Raw genomic sequence first — 17,042 nt, forward strand, 5'->3', positions numbered from 1 at the left:
AATGACAGCAGTCACTAATTTTTTCCTCCAAAACCTGGAAAATATATAACTGACGTGGGAATTTTTCCCATTTAATAGTGATCAGCAACAGCCCTGAAGAAGGCAGGGGCTTTTCTTCCAAAATAGCTTGATGAACTTGCTGATATTCTCAATAAAAGCCTCCTAATCTACCATCAAAAGTGCATTCTTTTGGACATCGGGCACTCCTTTTCTCCTATTCATAGTATTGCCTAAAACCTTTTTTGCAGGATCACCAGGCATTATTGTAATTAGAGATGAGCGAATCGAACATGACGAAGTGGAATTCGTTTCGAAGATTAGGAAAAATTCGATTCGCGCCGAATCCGAAAATTAGCAAACTTCGGATGCACAAATCGAATTTTCCCAAAAATGGCGGCGACATGTGTGGCGACGGAGCGGGGATCTCTGGGAAGGCGCGCAGACAAGGCGCGCTGACCCATAATGCATTCATTCATGACATGTGATCGCATTAGCCAATCAGCAGCCAGCCAGCCAGCACTGTGTAATGGTGGAGCTATAAATCGCGGCCATCTTAGAATTCTCCATTAGCCTCCGGTCATTCAAGAGAGACAGACCTGTCTGTATTAGGGACAGAGTTAGGGACACAGAGACTTTAGGGCCACAGAATCGTTACTCAGGGACACAGAATTGTTACTCAGGGACACAGAATTGTTACTCAGGGACACAGAATTGTTACTGAGGGACACAGAATCGTTACTCAGGGACACAGAATCGTTACTCAGGGACACAGAATCGTTACTCAGGGACACAGAATCGTTACTCAGGGACACAGAATTGTTACTCAGGGACACAGAATCGTTACTCAGGGACACAGAATCGTTACTCAGGGACACAGAATTGTTACTCAGGGACACAGAATCGTTACTTTCTGCTTCACAACCACTATTGAATTAAAGAGTATGTCAGACAACACGCAGAGGAGTGGCAGAGGAGGCAATGTTTCAGGAGCGAGCAGACGTGGCAGCAGAGGAAGGGGTCGAGGCAGCACTAGTCGCAGCCAGAGGCCAGTGCTCCCGGTGTCATCCAGCGGTCGTGTCTCCACCGACAACCCTGCCGTCATCGATTGGTTGACTCGGTCGTCTTCCTCTTCCCAGGTCACCTCTGACACCTACAGCCAACGGTCGGTGGGTACGTCAGACACAACCGTTAGTTGGCATGGCCCGGGAGCAAGCCCACTGAAATCACGTGTCCTCTACCTGCCCCTGTCCTTTGGTGTTCCCTCACCAAGCGAAGTATCGCATGCTGTGGGCTCAGCCCCACTGTACAGTGAGGAAGAGCTAACAGAGGGCGGTCAGGAACGGGGGGAGACATCCGCCTCTTCAGCAGCCAGGCAAAGAAGTACTGGTGAGGAGAGTGGCTCGGTAGCCGGTCTAGAGACAGGTCTGTCTCCTGACCCACACGCAGCCGAGGGGGCTAGTAGTGATGCGGAGACCCTAATTGATGATGATGAGGCTGATTGCACTTGGCAGCCTCGTCGTCATCAGGCTATTGCTTCCGCATCATCAGGAGAAGAGGGTGCCAGCTTGCCAGCGAGCAAAACAGTCGGTGGGTTGCCCAGGAGGCAGCAGGGTCGCAGCAGTGTCAGTGGAGGCAAACGGCCACGGAGTAGAGCACCAGCTCCACTGCAGCCTACCACCACGGCCAGTAGTGGTGCCGGTGTGCACGGAGGAAGTAGCAGTCAGCCAGTGAGGAGTAGCGGGGGCAAAGTTTCCTACTCGGCGGTGTGGCAATTTTTCGTCAAGCCGCCCGAGGAAGTAAACGTAGCCGTATGTCGACTATGTGGCCAGAAAGTCAAGCGTGGCCAGGGGGCCCATGTTGGGACTACAGCGTTGCGTCAGCATATGCAGCGTCGCCATTCGGTGGCCTGGGAAAACCGTGATAAAGATACGGCAGTTCTGCCTGCCCCAGCCCCCGCTCCATCACCCGCTCCGTTACTTGCTCCGTCACCCGACGTCAATCGCCCTCTATCAGCCAGTCAAGGCTCCAACACCTCTGCTGAGGGGAGTTGTCGCTCGTTGGCATCTTCCGCTCGTTCAGATGCTCCTTCTCCTGCTACTCCTCTTCACGGATTCCGTCAGCAGTCTTTCTTGGAATCCGTTTCCAAGAGACAACAGTTTGCGAGCACGCACCCGACGGTGCAGAAGCTGAACGTCCTCCTGTCCAAGTTGCTGGTGCTGCAGTCCCTCCCTTTCCAAGTGGTGGACTCAGCACCTTTCCGAGAAATGATGGCTTGTGCCGAGCCGCGGTGGAGAGTGCCAAGCCGGCATTTCTTCGCCAAAAAGGCAGTGCCAGCCCTGCATTCACATGTAGAAGAGATGGTGGGCCAGTCTTTGAGCATGTCGGTCTCTGCCAAAGTGCACGGCAGCGCCGACGTGTGGAGCTGTAACTACAGTCAGGGACAGTACATGTCATTTACGGCCCACTGGGTGAACGTGGTGCCGGCACAGCCGCACCAGCAACTTGGACAGGTCACGCCGCTTTTGCCTCCACGTTTGCACGTCCTTGGTCCAGCAAAGATGTCCGCCTCTACCACCTCTTCTTCCGCCGTGTCCTCAGCCGCCACCCCCGTGCCGAGTCCCATTACCCGACCGGCATATCACATGTGCAGGGCGCAACGGTGTCACGCTGTGCTGCACCTGGTATGCCTTGGCGAACGTAGTCACACAGGGGAGGAACTTCTCAGTGTAATGAACAGAGAAATCGACAGATGGCTGTCTCCACCAGCAGCGGCTGCCTCAGTCTGCAGTCGATGATGAGTAGCTTTATTCACCAGCGCAGTGAGGAAACTACTAACCAGCCGCAGCAGCAGCAGCATCAGGTGGACCTGGAGCAGGACCTCAAACAACAGGCTCGGGCCTACTTGGACAGCACCCTGCCAACCGAGGTAGACAATCCCCTTGACTACTGGGCAACGAAACTTGACCTTTGGCCCCAACTAGCTGAATTTGCCCTTGAAAGGCTGTCATGCCCGGCCAGTAGCATGGCATCGGAGCGCGTGTTTAGTGCGGCAGGAGGTATTGTAACTCCGCGGAGGACACGACTGTCCACCCAAAGTGTGGAGAGACTCACGTTTGTGAAAATGAATCAGGCGTGGATTAGTCTGGATTTCAAACCACCAGTTCCTGACACAACTGACTAAATCCGCCATGAATCATGCCCCAAACATGTGCCACTTTCAGGTCTCCTCACACACTGCTGGTGTGTTCCATTTTTTGTCATAGGGTGCTGGCAGATTACGGGCCTCCCATTGCTGCTGCCAGGCCCCTAATCTGCCATGGGCCCCAGTACCGCCTCCTCATGCTGCTGCCAGGTCCAGAGTCTCTCATGGGTCCCTGTACGGCCTCCCATTGCTGCTGTCTCCATCGTCACACTCTGCCATGTGCCACTTTCAGGTCTCCTCACACACTGCTGGTGTGTTGAATTTTTTGACATAGGGTGCTGGCAGATTACGGGCCTCCCATAGCTGCTGCCAGGCCCCTAATCTGCCATGGGCCCCTATACCGCCTCCTCATGCTGCTGCCAAGTCCAGAGTCTGTCATGGGTCCCTGTACGGCCTCCCATTGCTGCTGTCTCTATCGCCACACTCTGCCATGTGCCACATTCAGGTCTCTTCACACTGCTGGTGTGTTGAATTTTTTGACATAGGGTGCTGGCAGATTACGGGCCTCCGATAGCTGCTGCCAGGCCCCTAATCTGCCATGGGCCCCTATATACCGCCTCCTCATGCTGCTGCCAAGTCCAGAGTCTCTCATGGGTCCCTGTACGGCCTCCCATTGCTGCTGTCTCCATCGCCACACTCTGCCATGTGCCACTTTCAGGTCTCCTCACACACTGCTGGTGTGTTGAATTTTTTGACATAGGGTGCTGGCAGATTACGGGCCTCCCATAGCTGCTGCCAGGCCCCTAATCTGCCATGGGCCCCTATACCGCCTCCTCATGCTGCTGCCAAGTCCAGAGTCTGTCATGGGTCCCTGTACGGCCTCCCATTGCTGCTGTCTCCATCGCCACACTCTGCCATGTGCCACTTTCAGGTCTCCTCACACTGCTGGTGTGTTCCATTTTGTCATAGGGTGCTGGCAGATTACGGGCCTCCCATTGCTGCTGCCAGGCCCGTAATCTGTTATTATTTTTAACATAGGCCTCTGTATGGCCTTCAATTTAAGCTGCTTACGCTTTGCCACTCTGCCATGGGCCCCTGTACCGCCTCCTCATGCTGCTGCCAGGCCCGTAATCTGCCATGGGCCCCCGTACCGACTCCTCATGCTGCTGCCAGGCCCGTAATCTGTCATGGGCCCCTGTACCGCCTCCTCATGCTGCTGCCAGGTCCAGAGTGTGTCATGGGTCCCTGTACGGCCTTCCATTGCTGCTGTCTCCATCGCCACACTCTGCCATGTGCCACTTTCAGGTCTCCTCACACTGCTGGTGGGTTCCATTTTGTCATAGGGTGCTGTATGGCCTCCCATTGCTGCTGCCAGGCCCGTAATCTGCCATGGGCCCCCGTACCGACTCCTCATGCTGCTGCCAGGCCCGTAATCTGTCATGGGCCCCTGTACCGCCTCCTCATGCTGCTGCCAGGTCCAGAGTGTGTCATGGGTCCCTGTACGGCCTCCCATTGCTGCTGTCTCCATCGCCACACTCTGCCATGTGCCACTTTCAGGGCTCCTCACACTGCTGGTGGGTTCCATTTTGTCATAGGGTGCTGTATGGCCTCCCATTGCTGCTGCCAGGCCCGTAATCTGCCATGGGCCCCCGTACCGACTCCTCATGCTGCTGCCAGGCCCGTAATCTGTCATGGGCCCCTGTACCGCCTCCTCATGCTGCTGCCAGGTCCAGAGTGTGTCATGGGTCCCTGTACGGCCTCCCATTGCTGCTGTCTCCATCGCCACACTCTGCCATGTGCCACTTTCAGGTCTCCTCACACTGCTGGTGGGTTCCATTTTGTCATAGGGTGCTGTATGGCCTCCCATTGCTGCTGCCAGGCCCGTAATCTGCCATGGGCCCCCGTACCGACTCCTTATGCTGCTGCCAGGCCCGTAATCTGTCATGGGCCCCTGTACCGCCTCCTCATGCTGCTGCCAGGTCCAGAGTGTGTCATGGGTCCCTGTACGGCCTCCCATTGCTGCTGTCTCCATCGCCACACTCTGCCATGTGCCACTTTCAGGTCTCCTCACACTGCTGGTGGGTTCCATTTTGTCATAGGGTGCTGTATGGCCTCCCATTGCTGCTGCCAGGCCCGTAATCTGCCATGGGCCCCCGTACCGACTCCTCATGCTGCTGACAGGCCCGTAATCTGTCATGGGCCCCTGTACCGCCTCCTCATGCTGCTGCCAGGTCCAGAGTGTGTCATGGGTCCCTGTACGGCCTTCCATTGCTGCTGTCTCCATCGCCACACTCTGCCATGTGCCACTTTCAGGTCTCCTCACACTGCTGGTGGGTTCCATTTTGTCATAGGGTGCTGTATGGCCTCCCATTGCTGCTGCCAGGCCCGTAATCTGCCATGGGCCCCCGTACCGACTCCTCATGCTGCTGCCAGGCCCGTAATCTGTCATGGGCCCCTGTACCGCCTCCTCATGCTGCTGCCAGGTCCAGAGTGTGTCATGGGTCCCTGTACGGCCTCCCATTGCTGCTGTCTCCATCGCCACACTCTGCCATGTGCCACTTTCAGATCTCCTCACACTGCTGGTGGGTTCCATTTTTTCATAGGGTGCTGTATGGCCTCCCATTGCTGCTGCCTCCACCGCCACACTGTGGCTCCACACTCTGGTTTTGGCCCCGTGACTGCCCAAATGAGTGAAGTGTGCGTTGATTCTAAGATCGACGGCACTCATCTGCATGTCATACTGACTGACAGTATTATTTCTCTTCCCCAGCAGACTCCAAGGGCATTTAAATTAAAGGTACAGTGTTCTGCACTAATATAAAGGCTCTCTGAAGCCTAGAAACACCCTTTTTACACGTTAAATTCGCAGCGAATATATTCGCCTCAAATCGAATTTATTCCGCGAATTCGGCGAATCAGCCGAATCGAATTTTTGAATAATTCGCTCATCTCTAATTGTAATGAAAGATGACAATTAAAAATTGTTGAAATGTAACTTTTAAATTATTACAATGAGAATAATGAGATTTTTGTGACTAGGTTTACATGTACTTTTACAAACTATCCCACACAACTAATCTAAGTCCCACCATGAGGCACAACACTCAAACACCAATTGTTCCTTACTTGATGTTGTGCCAGTATCATTCGAAACAAAAACAGTACACAGTGTCACCAAAACGTCTACAGCACAAAGACTTTGATGAGATGATTTAAATGATATTTTACTGTAGCCACTGCAAACAACATAAATATATATTTTTATATTATCAAAGATTTTAAATTATGGAAGACATTATTGTGGTTATTTATACTGTAACTATTACAAACAAGACAAGTCTGGTTGTTTTACTGTCACCCAGAATTCTACATTTCAGAAGACTCTAATATAATGAATGAGAAGAGAAAAATCTGATCTATTTAGTCCCGTCAATTAGATCAGTCCTTATTGGAATATAGATCAAATATTTTTAACCCAGCAAATTAGAAACATTTCAGTTCATCCAAGCCACAGAATTGCATGAATGTTTTCCTCGAGGCATCTGCAGTTATTTACCATGAATGAATTAGTCTCATTCAGCTCACTTTATTTTTGAATGATTAAATGTTAATACTTGTGTATACCAAAATGATTCATGTGCATACAAATTCTTTAAAGAAAAGTACACATAAATTTTAGTGGCTCATCTATCTATTGGAAAAAAAAGTCCTTACATTTTTGCCAGTCAAGTCAACTTAAACTGGATCCTTTATAAACATGATGAGGCTGATTTACTAAATATTTCTGTGTTTACTTATTTCATCTGCACATGATTAGGTACTCAAAGTGCACAGTAATTGCCTTTTCATATGACTGGACAATAACAGTGAATATTAACACAATTTAGTGTGCGAAGATTGTCAACTTCTTTGGTAAATCAGTCTAAATTAAGCAACAGATTTCTTCACAAGAGGATGCATTTACTTGGGACTCCTTGATTACAAGGGCTGTTTAATGCAAAAGAACTACCCCTTTAATAAACTAACATGAAAGGCATTAAGCTACCTGTGTGCATATACAACATATATGGCAGGAAACTAGTACAGCTGTGTACCGGCACACAGAAAAGCTAGGGCTAATATCCAGCATTCACTTTGCTGCATTTGTGTGTGCGCCAGCATGCATCGGTGTGCACGTCCCCCTGAATTGGTGCCAAGCTCTCTATTTAAAGGAGATCCTGCTGTGTGCTAATCACTGGATGTTCTTCAGCTCCCCCTGGTCCGTGTTCCTGTGTTTCTGCTTTTGCTGATTGATCTTCCTTTGCTGACCCAGCTTGTTCCTGACCTTGCTCTGTGGTTTCTGGATTCTGACCTTGGCTTGCCTCTGACTATTCTCTGCCTGCTTCCCTGGTGCTGACCTCAGTTTGGTACTAGACCTTGCTCTGTCTGCTTCCCTGGTACCGACTCTGGCCTGCCTCCTGACCATGCTGCTCTCACCGTGTATGACCCTAGCTCACCTTGACTACATCATTGACTGTGGCAGTCACTCGTTATCAAGCTACAGGCACCTTTGTTTCTTTGAGCCTTGCACCTCTGTCACCACATTCAGGGGTGCTTGGACCAAAGCTACAAAGGAAGCCTCTCTCCTCAACCTGACCTCCAACCAAGGTATGTGACAATATAAAAGCAAGAGGTATAACAACCAGTTGTCTACATAGATGTAGATGAGCACAGAATGCAACATGGAATATTTAATGATAATATATTGAATATAGATGAATGGGCTAAACATTCACCCTTTGCTTGATGGATACTCATAACAACATGTCAGCATCATAACCACTGGGAGTGAACTACACATCAGAATCTGTCTCTACAAAATACATTCTTGAGCTTTGACAATATATTTTTAATAGTAATATTATTTGAAACTTTTTTTGGTGGTAGTAAAGTCTTGAAAAAAAAATCCAATCCCCTACAAATTAATGTCATAATGTACTAGTATATATCACATACTAGCACATTATGAAAGACCTACCTTAAAATGGAGCCCTGCAGCGGCTTGCTGTCACCACTGACAGGGCTTCCATCCTCACCCTGTCTTCTTTCCTGGTTCATGGGCTCCAGCCGTTGAACCGCTGAGCCAATATGACATCACTCCTGTACATGTGCACAAGAGCTACGATGGCGGCACAGTTCTCTGAAGGGCAGGGGCGGACTGACCATTTGGAAACTCGGGCACTGCTCGAGGGCCCGGGGTCATTAGGGGGCCCCATGAGATGCCCCTGGTACCTTTTTCATAGGCTTTTTTGGGTTTGGGCAAGGACACAGGGGCCCCATGATCCCCTATTGCCCAGGGGGCCAATGAGTTGTCAGTCCGCCCTTGCTGAAGGGACAACATACTCGGCATGCCATCCCTTCAGACCGCAGTGCACATGCATCAGTGATGTCACCGGCTCCAGAAATAGTTAATATCTCCTAAACAGTACACTTTTACGAGATATTCCTTGTGCCTACAGGTTTGGGGATTACTACCACTTTACAAACATTGTTATATTGCAGCAACTGCATAATACTCAGTGTCAACAGTGACTTAAAGTGATATTAAAGGCATCTTTAAAAAAAAAAATAACAAACATGCCATACTTACCTGGTCTGTGCAGTGGTTTTGCACAGAGCAGCCTCAATCCTCCTCTTCACTGTTTCCCTGCTGGCGCTGCTGGCCCTTCTCTCCTGCCAAGTGCTCTCAGAGCAAGATGCTGGCTATGGGGGCACCCAAGCAGGCTCACTCCCAAGCCACTGCTCTGTGTGTCCATTCACACACAGAGCCATGACTTGACCCTGCCCCCCCTCTCTCCTCATTGGCTCTCTGGCTGTGATTGACAGCAATGGAAACCAAAGGCTCCTGCTGCTGTCTCAGCCAAAGAGGAGAGAGAGTCCCCTGAAAGCTAAGGCTCTCGTGAACAACTCTGGATCGTGATAGGGCTCAGGTAAGTAATTAGTGGGGTGGGAGCTGCTGCACACAGAAGATTTTTCACATTCTTGCAAAGAATGCATGAAGATAAAAAAACCTTCAGCCTTTACAACCACTTTAACATTTTAAAAATAAAGATGCAACTGTAGTGTGCATATGAAAAAGCCTAAACCAGGCAAATATTTTAAAAAAAAATCAATTATGGTAGATATGTATTCAGTACATATGATTAAATCTAATGTTAATGCAGCTAGCATAAGTACCCAATTTAATTTGATGTGAGCCAGTTGGTATAACCTAAACAGAAGAATTCACAATAGGAGAAGTAGGGGCAGCAGTAGTATGCTCCATAAAAGTGAATTGATAAGGAACATGCCAATGGAGAGGTGAGCAGAGGAATGGGTCCATCAGTTGCTTCTTCATTGTCTAGCTATAGGCTGTATAAACCTGAAAGTGAGAGTACCACTAATCTGCCTCCCTTCCCATTTCATATTTGAAAGATTTTTTTTGAGGGGGGGGGCATATACCTTTTTCTGACCAGCACCCACTCATATTCCACTTTTCTCACCTAGACAAGAATTATGCAAGTTTGGCCAAAGCCCCCCACCCCCTGAACGCAACCTCTTGGGTCATATCACATGTCCCGGGAGGCTGAGGGACCAATCTGACAGTGCAGGGCTACCTGGCACATGCACAGTGGAGAGTCGGCTAAGAAACAGCAGCAAGTCATAGCCAGCTCCCACAGCCAATATAGATGAGCTGAGGAACGAAGACTAAAGAACTGGCCTGGGTAAAGACAGAGCTGGACTCCTGGGCTGGTGAGTGCCTATTTCTTAACATTCATCAGCTACAGTATTTGTAGCTGCTGACTTATAGTAAAAACAACTGCCAGGCTGCATAAATCTCAGTAATGGATGAACAAAAAATCAAAGTTCCATCACGCTGCTGCTACATCTTCATTGCCCTAATCAGAAGCTGGGGCAGGGACAAGACCTAATGGTATTCTTAATTTCCGCAGAGAAAAGTCAGGCCTCCAGCACAGCTGTGCTGTTTGCCATAGCTGTGTGAACCTGCAGAATGAATAGACAAAAATACAAAACCTTTGGCATATAAAACAGCTCTCCTGTATTTAGTTGTGTGCATACAGTTCAGCATAAAATACTTTTCACTTACTACAGTCTAAGGCTGGCCATACACGTATAGAATATCGGCCGTTTACAGTGCGAATGACTATTCGTCTCTCGACAACGACTTGTCCACTAAACACATAGAATAAAATTAATTCAAAGATTCTTCCTCCTATTCACCAAAGGACATGGGAAATACTAGACATGGTATTTTTTGTTTTGATTACCACATAAACTTATACACTTTGGTTGAAACGATGAAAGTTTTTGCTTCGGATCCATCGACATTAGCCGGACCTACTTTCGAAATCGAAAGTTGAGTTCACTAACAGCACGAATATCGAACGATCTTTTCAAAAACTAAAATTTTCATTGATGTTCTATACGTATATGGGGGGCATAAGATGTGATAATGTCTAAGATAATCTGCTTTTGATTTTCATCTAATATACAACATTTTACTTTTCGACTGTGAAATGGTACAACCCAAGCACATAATGACAAAACCAAACAGACTTACCAATTAGAGGTACAGAATCTGATGTTGCAGGCATAATTTCTGCCACAAGCAGCATAAAGACTGTCAGTGATAACAGAACGGTGATGCCTAGGTTATCAGAGAAATACAATAATTAATCCTTGAATATTCTTTCATGTCAGCTACAGATATGGGTTCAATTCACTAAAGAGAGAAATGAATCGCGCAACATATTTTTTCCAGTTATCTCATGCAATGCTGAAATTGTCAGTTCAGTATCCTTTTATGAGTTATTTACCTCAAAAAGCAAAAACACTCAGTAAATACCTCATAAAACAGCGTTAAAGTCAATTCAATAAGGGAAATATATAAATGCATAAGTTAAATATGTAGTGGTCCAGGTATGCAGTAATTAAAGTGTTAGTTCACCTTTACCAGAAACCTGCCTATGCAGAAAAGGAGTGTCTGAGGATAATAATAAACTGTGTGTCTCTGACTAAAGTTGAATAATACCCTTGATATGGTGTAGGCCATTTATGTACTTAATAAAGCCTGACTGGAATACTCCCAGGATGTTGCTAGGAAGTTGTTAAGTGAGGCCTAGTCATTGTTGCTCACCTCCACCATCACTGGAGTTAGCTTTTTTCCTGACTCAAAGCCCCTCACATTGCTCTTTCTCTCCTCTGATGCAGTAGTTCTGAGGTCAGCGTCTGAAAGCTTACTTCTGTGATGGTGGAGGTGAGCAGTAATAACCAAGCCTCACCTAGCTACGCACTTGGAGTTTTCCAGTCAGGCTTCATGAGATATGTAAATGGACTATACCTTTAACAAGGGCATTATTCAACTTTAGTCAGAGCTGCACAGTTTGTTGTTTCCTACAAACACCCCTTATCTGCATTGGGCAGCTTTCTGGTGAAGGTGAACTATCCCTTTAAGGAATGTAAAAATATAATAGCCAAGTTGAAGCAGTCTTTACCTTTTTGGATCAGTTTCTCAACAGTAATGCATAGAAAATTAAATATGAAAAACACACAATCATTGGAGTTTATTTACATAAAGACTCACTAGGGAAAACTTTAGTTTTGGATGGAGTGGAGAGGAATTAAAACACCTGTCAGGTTTTATTGCCATCTGTGCCCCCATTAGGGAGATTCACCCTCTCTATTTGTCCTGTTTACCATTATCATTGAAAGTGAAAGTAAAAGAAAATCCTAAATTTTGAGTTGTCCCCAGAAAAGTAATAGAAGTGAAATCTTCCAATTGGGACACTACTTCTGGTGACCTGGAGGTCCTCAAGAGATTCTTTTAATTTGTAGGGATTCTCCTCTCACTTGTTTTTTCTATGTGACAGGAAGTGAAAGGAAATCTCCCCAGTGACATGTTGTCTTTTTTATTGGTGGAAGAAGGATATTTATGTATGTGTGTAATTTTATGATACTATTTTCATTCAATATTTTACTTGTATAAAAATATTTTGCATTTACTTAATTTAGCAAAGTTGTTTTTGAAAAACCAGATATGTCCTGTGAAAGCAGCTTTACTTTGACTGGTATTCTAGTCACATTTTCTCTTTTGTATTAATACATATGCTGCAGGGACCGCACTGACTTAGTGAGTTGACATATTTCTATGTTTTAAACCATTTTTACCCCTTTATTAGTGTAGGGTCCTCCTAGTTAGGTAGGGGGAGCTAGAGTCCTGATTTTTAGAGAGGAGGGCTGAGTAGTAGCCTTGGTGTAATAATCAGAAGGTCAAATTGTGGTCAGTTGCTGAGAGGCTCTGCAGGCCGGCCCCTCTGAAATTTCCCCCTGCTCTAGAGCTTTGAAGGAAGGCCTAGAGGCAGTGGGTGGATCTGAGGAGTGTTTTGCTTGTACGTTTGAGGGATCCTGGCCAATCCCCAACAGGAAGCTTGGTAAGGGGCCAGAACACCCTTAAAAGTAAGGGAGCCTACTCAGCAGCAGAAGAAAGTTCGAGAGGAAGACAATGAGGAAGATGTGAGGTAGGCAGGAGCCTGGGAGGGAACCCAGATGGAGAGAGGGGCCCACCTACAGGCAGCAGAGTGGGAAAGGAGAAAAACTCAGAGCTTCACTGGCCCCCAGAGTGAGGACCACCAGTACAGCAGGGAAGGAGCGGCCCAGCTAAAAGACCTGGTAGCAGCCATCAACCCATCAGTGGTACAGGAGAGAATCTGCTACATTAGCAATACAAACTGACGGGTTCTAATTTTTCTCCACTGTATTTATCCCACTGGATCTCACATGAGATAAAATACTGCATGGTTTCAGGAATAAAATACTTAAAATTTTGATGAAATAACTCATGCTTTATTTTATTAGCTTTTTTATAAATTGCAAAAAACTTTGAAAAAAAGCTATGAGTTATTTTATATCAGATTTTAAAGAGGGAAATAACTCTTCGTGAATTGGGTCCAATGCCACTGGAATGGGTTGCATTGATACCTATCATTGCTCTCTTGCAGAGCTACAGGCACCACTAGAATCTTCCACATCCGATACTTATGGGTGTGTCAGATGTCTATGTCCTGCCACAATGTGCTGTGGCTCTTCCAGCATGCAGGGCTGATTTACTAAAGGAAAATAGGCTCTTCATTGGAGCTTCACAAGTGAAATTGCACCTTGCAAGGGAAATTGCACTTTGCATGGGAAATGCAATGTGGTAAAATGTTACTTTGCAAAGCATACCCAATCACGTGCAAGAAAAATAAAAAAAAAACATAATTTTTTTCTTGCATTGATTGGATGATGGAAGTCAGCAGACCTTCACTTCATTCACTAAGCACTGGGGAAAGGTCCCATGTAAAGTGCAACTTCCCTTGCCTTTGGTAAATCAACCCAAGCATGTTGTTTATAACTAGATAGAAACTGTGCATGTGATACAATTTTTTATGCACAAAGCTGTTTAGTCATTGCAACACTTTCCTCTATTTAGGGGACTGCACCGTGATAATTTCACACAGTATTATTATTACAGGTACTTATATAGAGCCATAAATTTACATAGATATTGTACATTCACATCAGTCCCTAACCCTCAAGAAATTACAATCTAAGGTCTGTAACTAAAATTCATACACATACTAGAGCCAAATTAGACAGGAACCAATTAGCCTACCAGAATGTCTTTGGAGTAAGGGAGGAAACTGGAGTGCCTGGAGGAAATCCACACAGGCATAGGGTGAACATGCAAACACCTAGCAAGTAGTGACTGTGGTTGGGATTCAAACCAATGACCCTAGAGCTGCTAGGCAGAAGAGCTAGCCACTGTGCTACCCAGTATGCCCCAATATACAAAGAGCACTCACTAGTTTTTACTCTTTTTCTTTAAAAAGTAATATTTTGCATAGCATACCAGCTTACTGGTCAATTTGAACATTTATACTGCATGCTAATTTGTCTTACATATTTCCTTCATTTTCATTTTTTCAAAAAAGATGTTTAAAACAATACTATATTTAACACAGTGAAAAGTGAAAAAAAAAATAACATTTATCAAAGAGAACTTAATCACAGTTTCAAGGAGTTTAACTCCTCATGCACACACTGCTGCTTATAAACTCATGTTTTGGAGTTTTTGGCGTTTTTTGCCAAAGCTTCTGCACACAACCTAATAATAGCCTATATGTCCATGCACACAAAGGCTTTTACTCAAGTTTAGGAGCAACAGCATTTAGAGGCAGTAAAATGCTCCTCTCCTGAATGCAGAAGAATCTAGTTGAAGAGAGTTTTGGCAGATAAATGCTCAATGTGACAAAAACACATGTAAAAGCTCATTAGTGCTAGATGCACTTGAGCGTTATTTATTTCAATGGCCAGAATAAATTATTATTCTGGCCAATTAAATGTCAAAGGGGCTAAATGTGGTACATGTGTTTACCAGTGTCAAATGTTTTCCTGCTGCCAGGAGAAAGGCTTTTACAGAGTGTCCAGTGTGCATAAGTAGTATTCTTTAAGCTTCATTATTTTTAATATGTACTTTTAATAAGTACTTTTTGCGTAATGTGCATTGTATATTACTTTTCATGTAAAATAGCATAAAAAACATTGTTCACAACAGTTGTTGTTGGACTTGGTGATTTTATTTTCAGATCGATACCTTCTAGCAGTGCCAATTTTTGTGCAATTGTCATGATTTGTAGGTCTTGCAAGGATCTGTTTTTGTTGTAGTGGTACTATGGTGTCCGTTTATGACACATAGAATAGCTGAGATTCAGAGGATCACAGCTGTTCTCTGGTCATTCACAGTTTATGACACCCAGGAGAATATGTTCAGCCCTTGTCTGGAGATCTGTGTTCTCCCTCCAGATTCTCCAGCCCAGAGCTGGAGAATCGGAGGGACTGAAAACTAAGCAGAGATAATTTACCTCTGTTTAGTAAACTGATCTTTTACTGTAATCTCACGAGATTATAGTAAAATCAGCCATTTTCTAGCGTTTGTAGACCGTTCTTCCTTTGTTTGGAGAAATGATCTACATATGCTTCATAAACGGCATTCACAGGAGAACTGTGTTCTCCGAGAATGCCGGAGAACTGAGCAGCAATCTATTACTGCTGGTTCATAATCAGACACCTATGTCCAACTATGGTCCAACTGAGACATGTGTTTGAGGAGGTGTAGGAGATTAGATTGAGTGAAATATGCCCTGTGGTTTTAAATGTTTAATTTGAAGGTTGGGAGCAATCTCTCGTAATACTACATGGCTGTTGGAAATTAGAAGATAAGGAAAGAGTCTTAAAATCTGTTGCCAGATGATTAATTTAAACTTCTAATTTGACATATTTAGAGAAGCCGATTTCAGATTATTTTTAAATGTATGGCTGTATTCCTAATTATTTACGTACAACTGTATAATGTTTTTACATGCTGACTTTTAATTAAATTTAAATTGCTGTACTACTATCTCGCTACATATGATACATTACAAAGAACATTAAGGTTTTTGTAAATTGTTATTTAGCAAATTAGTCAAACCTATAATACTGTGCTTAGACGCTGAAGCAATAATAAGCAGACAATATCATAAGACATAATTATGTTCTGAGAACATATATTATAGATCTTTTCCATTATTACTTTGTAAATAATCTATTGCTTACCTAGAGATATCTTCTCTCCTGAATCAGCAGGCAGGAGGAACACAAGCAATGCCAACCCAGATATAAGGACACACGGTATCAGTAAATTTAATCCATAGTATAAAGTGCGTCTACGCATGGTCACTGTGTAGGTAACATCAGGGTATGGCTCCTTGCAGCAGTCATAATATAGTTCATTTCTTTTCCCTGGCACATCTAAAAGAGGTAAAATATATTGTACAGAAATTATTCTATGCCAGGAGCACAGCATTAGAAATGTTTCCATTGTAAGAAAAAAATTTAAATGCTTTCAGTGGAAGCAGTCCTTGGGTAAGTAATTAATTGGAACCTGCACCACAGATCCCACTCACAGCTATTATATTTGGCTATTACATTTTGGCTCATTCTTTGGCATAGAGGATAGCCGTTGATCATAATCTCTGCAATGTTAATCTGATCTCCAGGGAGACATAGTATATAAAAGACCTATTAATACAGCTAGTTAAAACAATAAATGTATTTTTAATGCAAGTATTGTAGTAGACGTTTAAAGGAAGGCTAAGTGTATGTAGAAAAACCTATGCTGACAGTTCTGAATGAAAAAGGAGAGCGAGCAGAGGGCTGACCTCATCTACATGCTCCCACTGCATTGTCACCTTGACCAATGCTACAATGGAAATCACACACCTGTACTGTTTGGCAGCATTGCCTGGACCAAAATGGGCTGCAAATAATGATTGTTTTGAGAGATTTAACATTTCCCATGTATGTATTTCAGCTGGGTGTTCAGATTTTTGGAGTTTAAAAATAGCCAAATCTGTCACTGGACACATTAATTGTACATTGTCATCTATAGCACACACACCAGCCATAATCTGAGCTTCTGCAGGTCATTTTATGTGGTATTTGTCTGACCTGACATAGGGGGATGCTTACCAACACACTAAACTTTTAGTGTACCTTTAACTTTATGGAAAATTTACTCTTGAATACATTTTCTAATACATCATCAACACACCTGCCAAAATTCTTTATGATGATAAGTTAATTCTGAAGGCAATAAAAATCCTGTAAACAGCATATAGGAAATACTTCTATATCGTATACTGTATATGTTGATGCCAGTCGGTGTCCAACAGCTTGAAATAGGTTATGTGAAAATTCTCTCATTCCTTCTCATGAGGAATTAGACTCTTACTAACAGATGGTGCTAAAAGGGTTTCAGTTACATTTCAAATCAATGCTATGA

At 44.9% G+C, this 17,042-nt stretch overlaps 1 protein-coding gene across 1 annotated transcript in view; it reads right to left on the reverse strand.

Annotated features, from left to right (window-relative positions):
• LOC149468456 (neuronal acetylcholine receptor subunit alpha-7-like) overlaps positions 1–17,042 on the reverse strand; it is a 220,726-nt gene that overhangs the window by 70,378 nt on the left and 133,306 nt on the right. The window contains exons 7-8 of the mRNA XM_089669961.1: positions 15,815–16,009; positions 10,743–10,829 (exon numbers count right to left, since the gene is read on the reverse strand). Of these exons, the coding sequence (XP_089526087.1) occupies positions 10,743–10,829; positions 15,815–16,009 (282 nt within the window). The remainder of the gene's footprint in view (positions 1–10,742; positions 10,830–15,814; positions 16,010–17,042) is intronic.

Source organism: Staurois parvus, unplaced genomic scaffold (assembly GCF_062004578.1).
Source record: "Staurois parvus isolate SC_StPar_1 unplaced genomic scaffold, SC_StPar_1.0 ptg000086l, whole genome shotgun sequence".
Lineage (NCBI taxonomy): Eukaryota > Metazoa > Chordata > Amphibia > Anura > Ranidae > Staurois > Staurois parvus.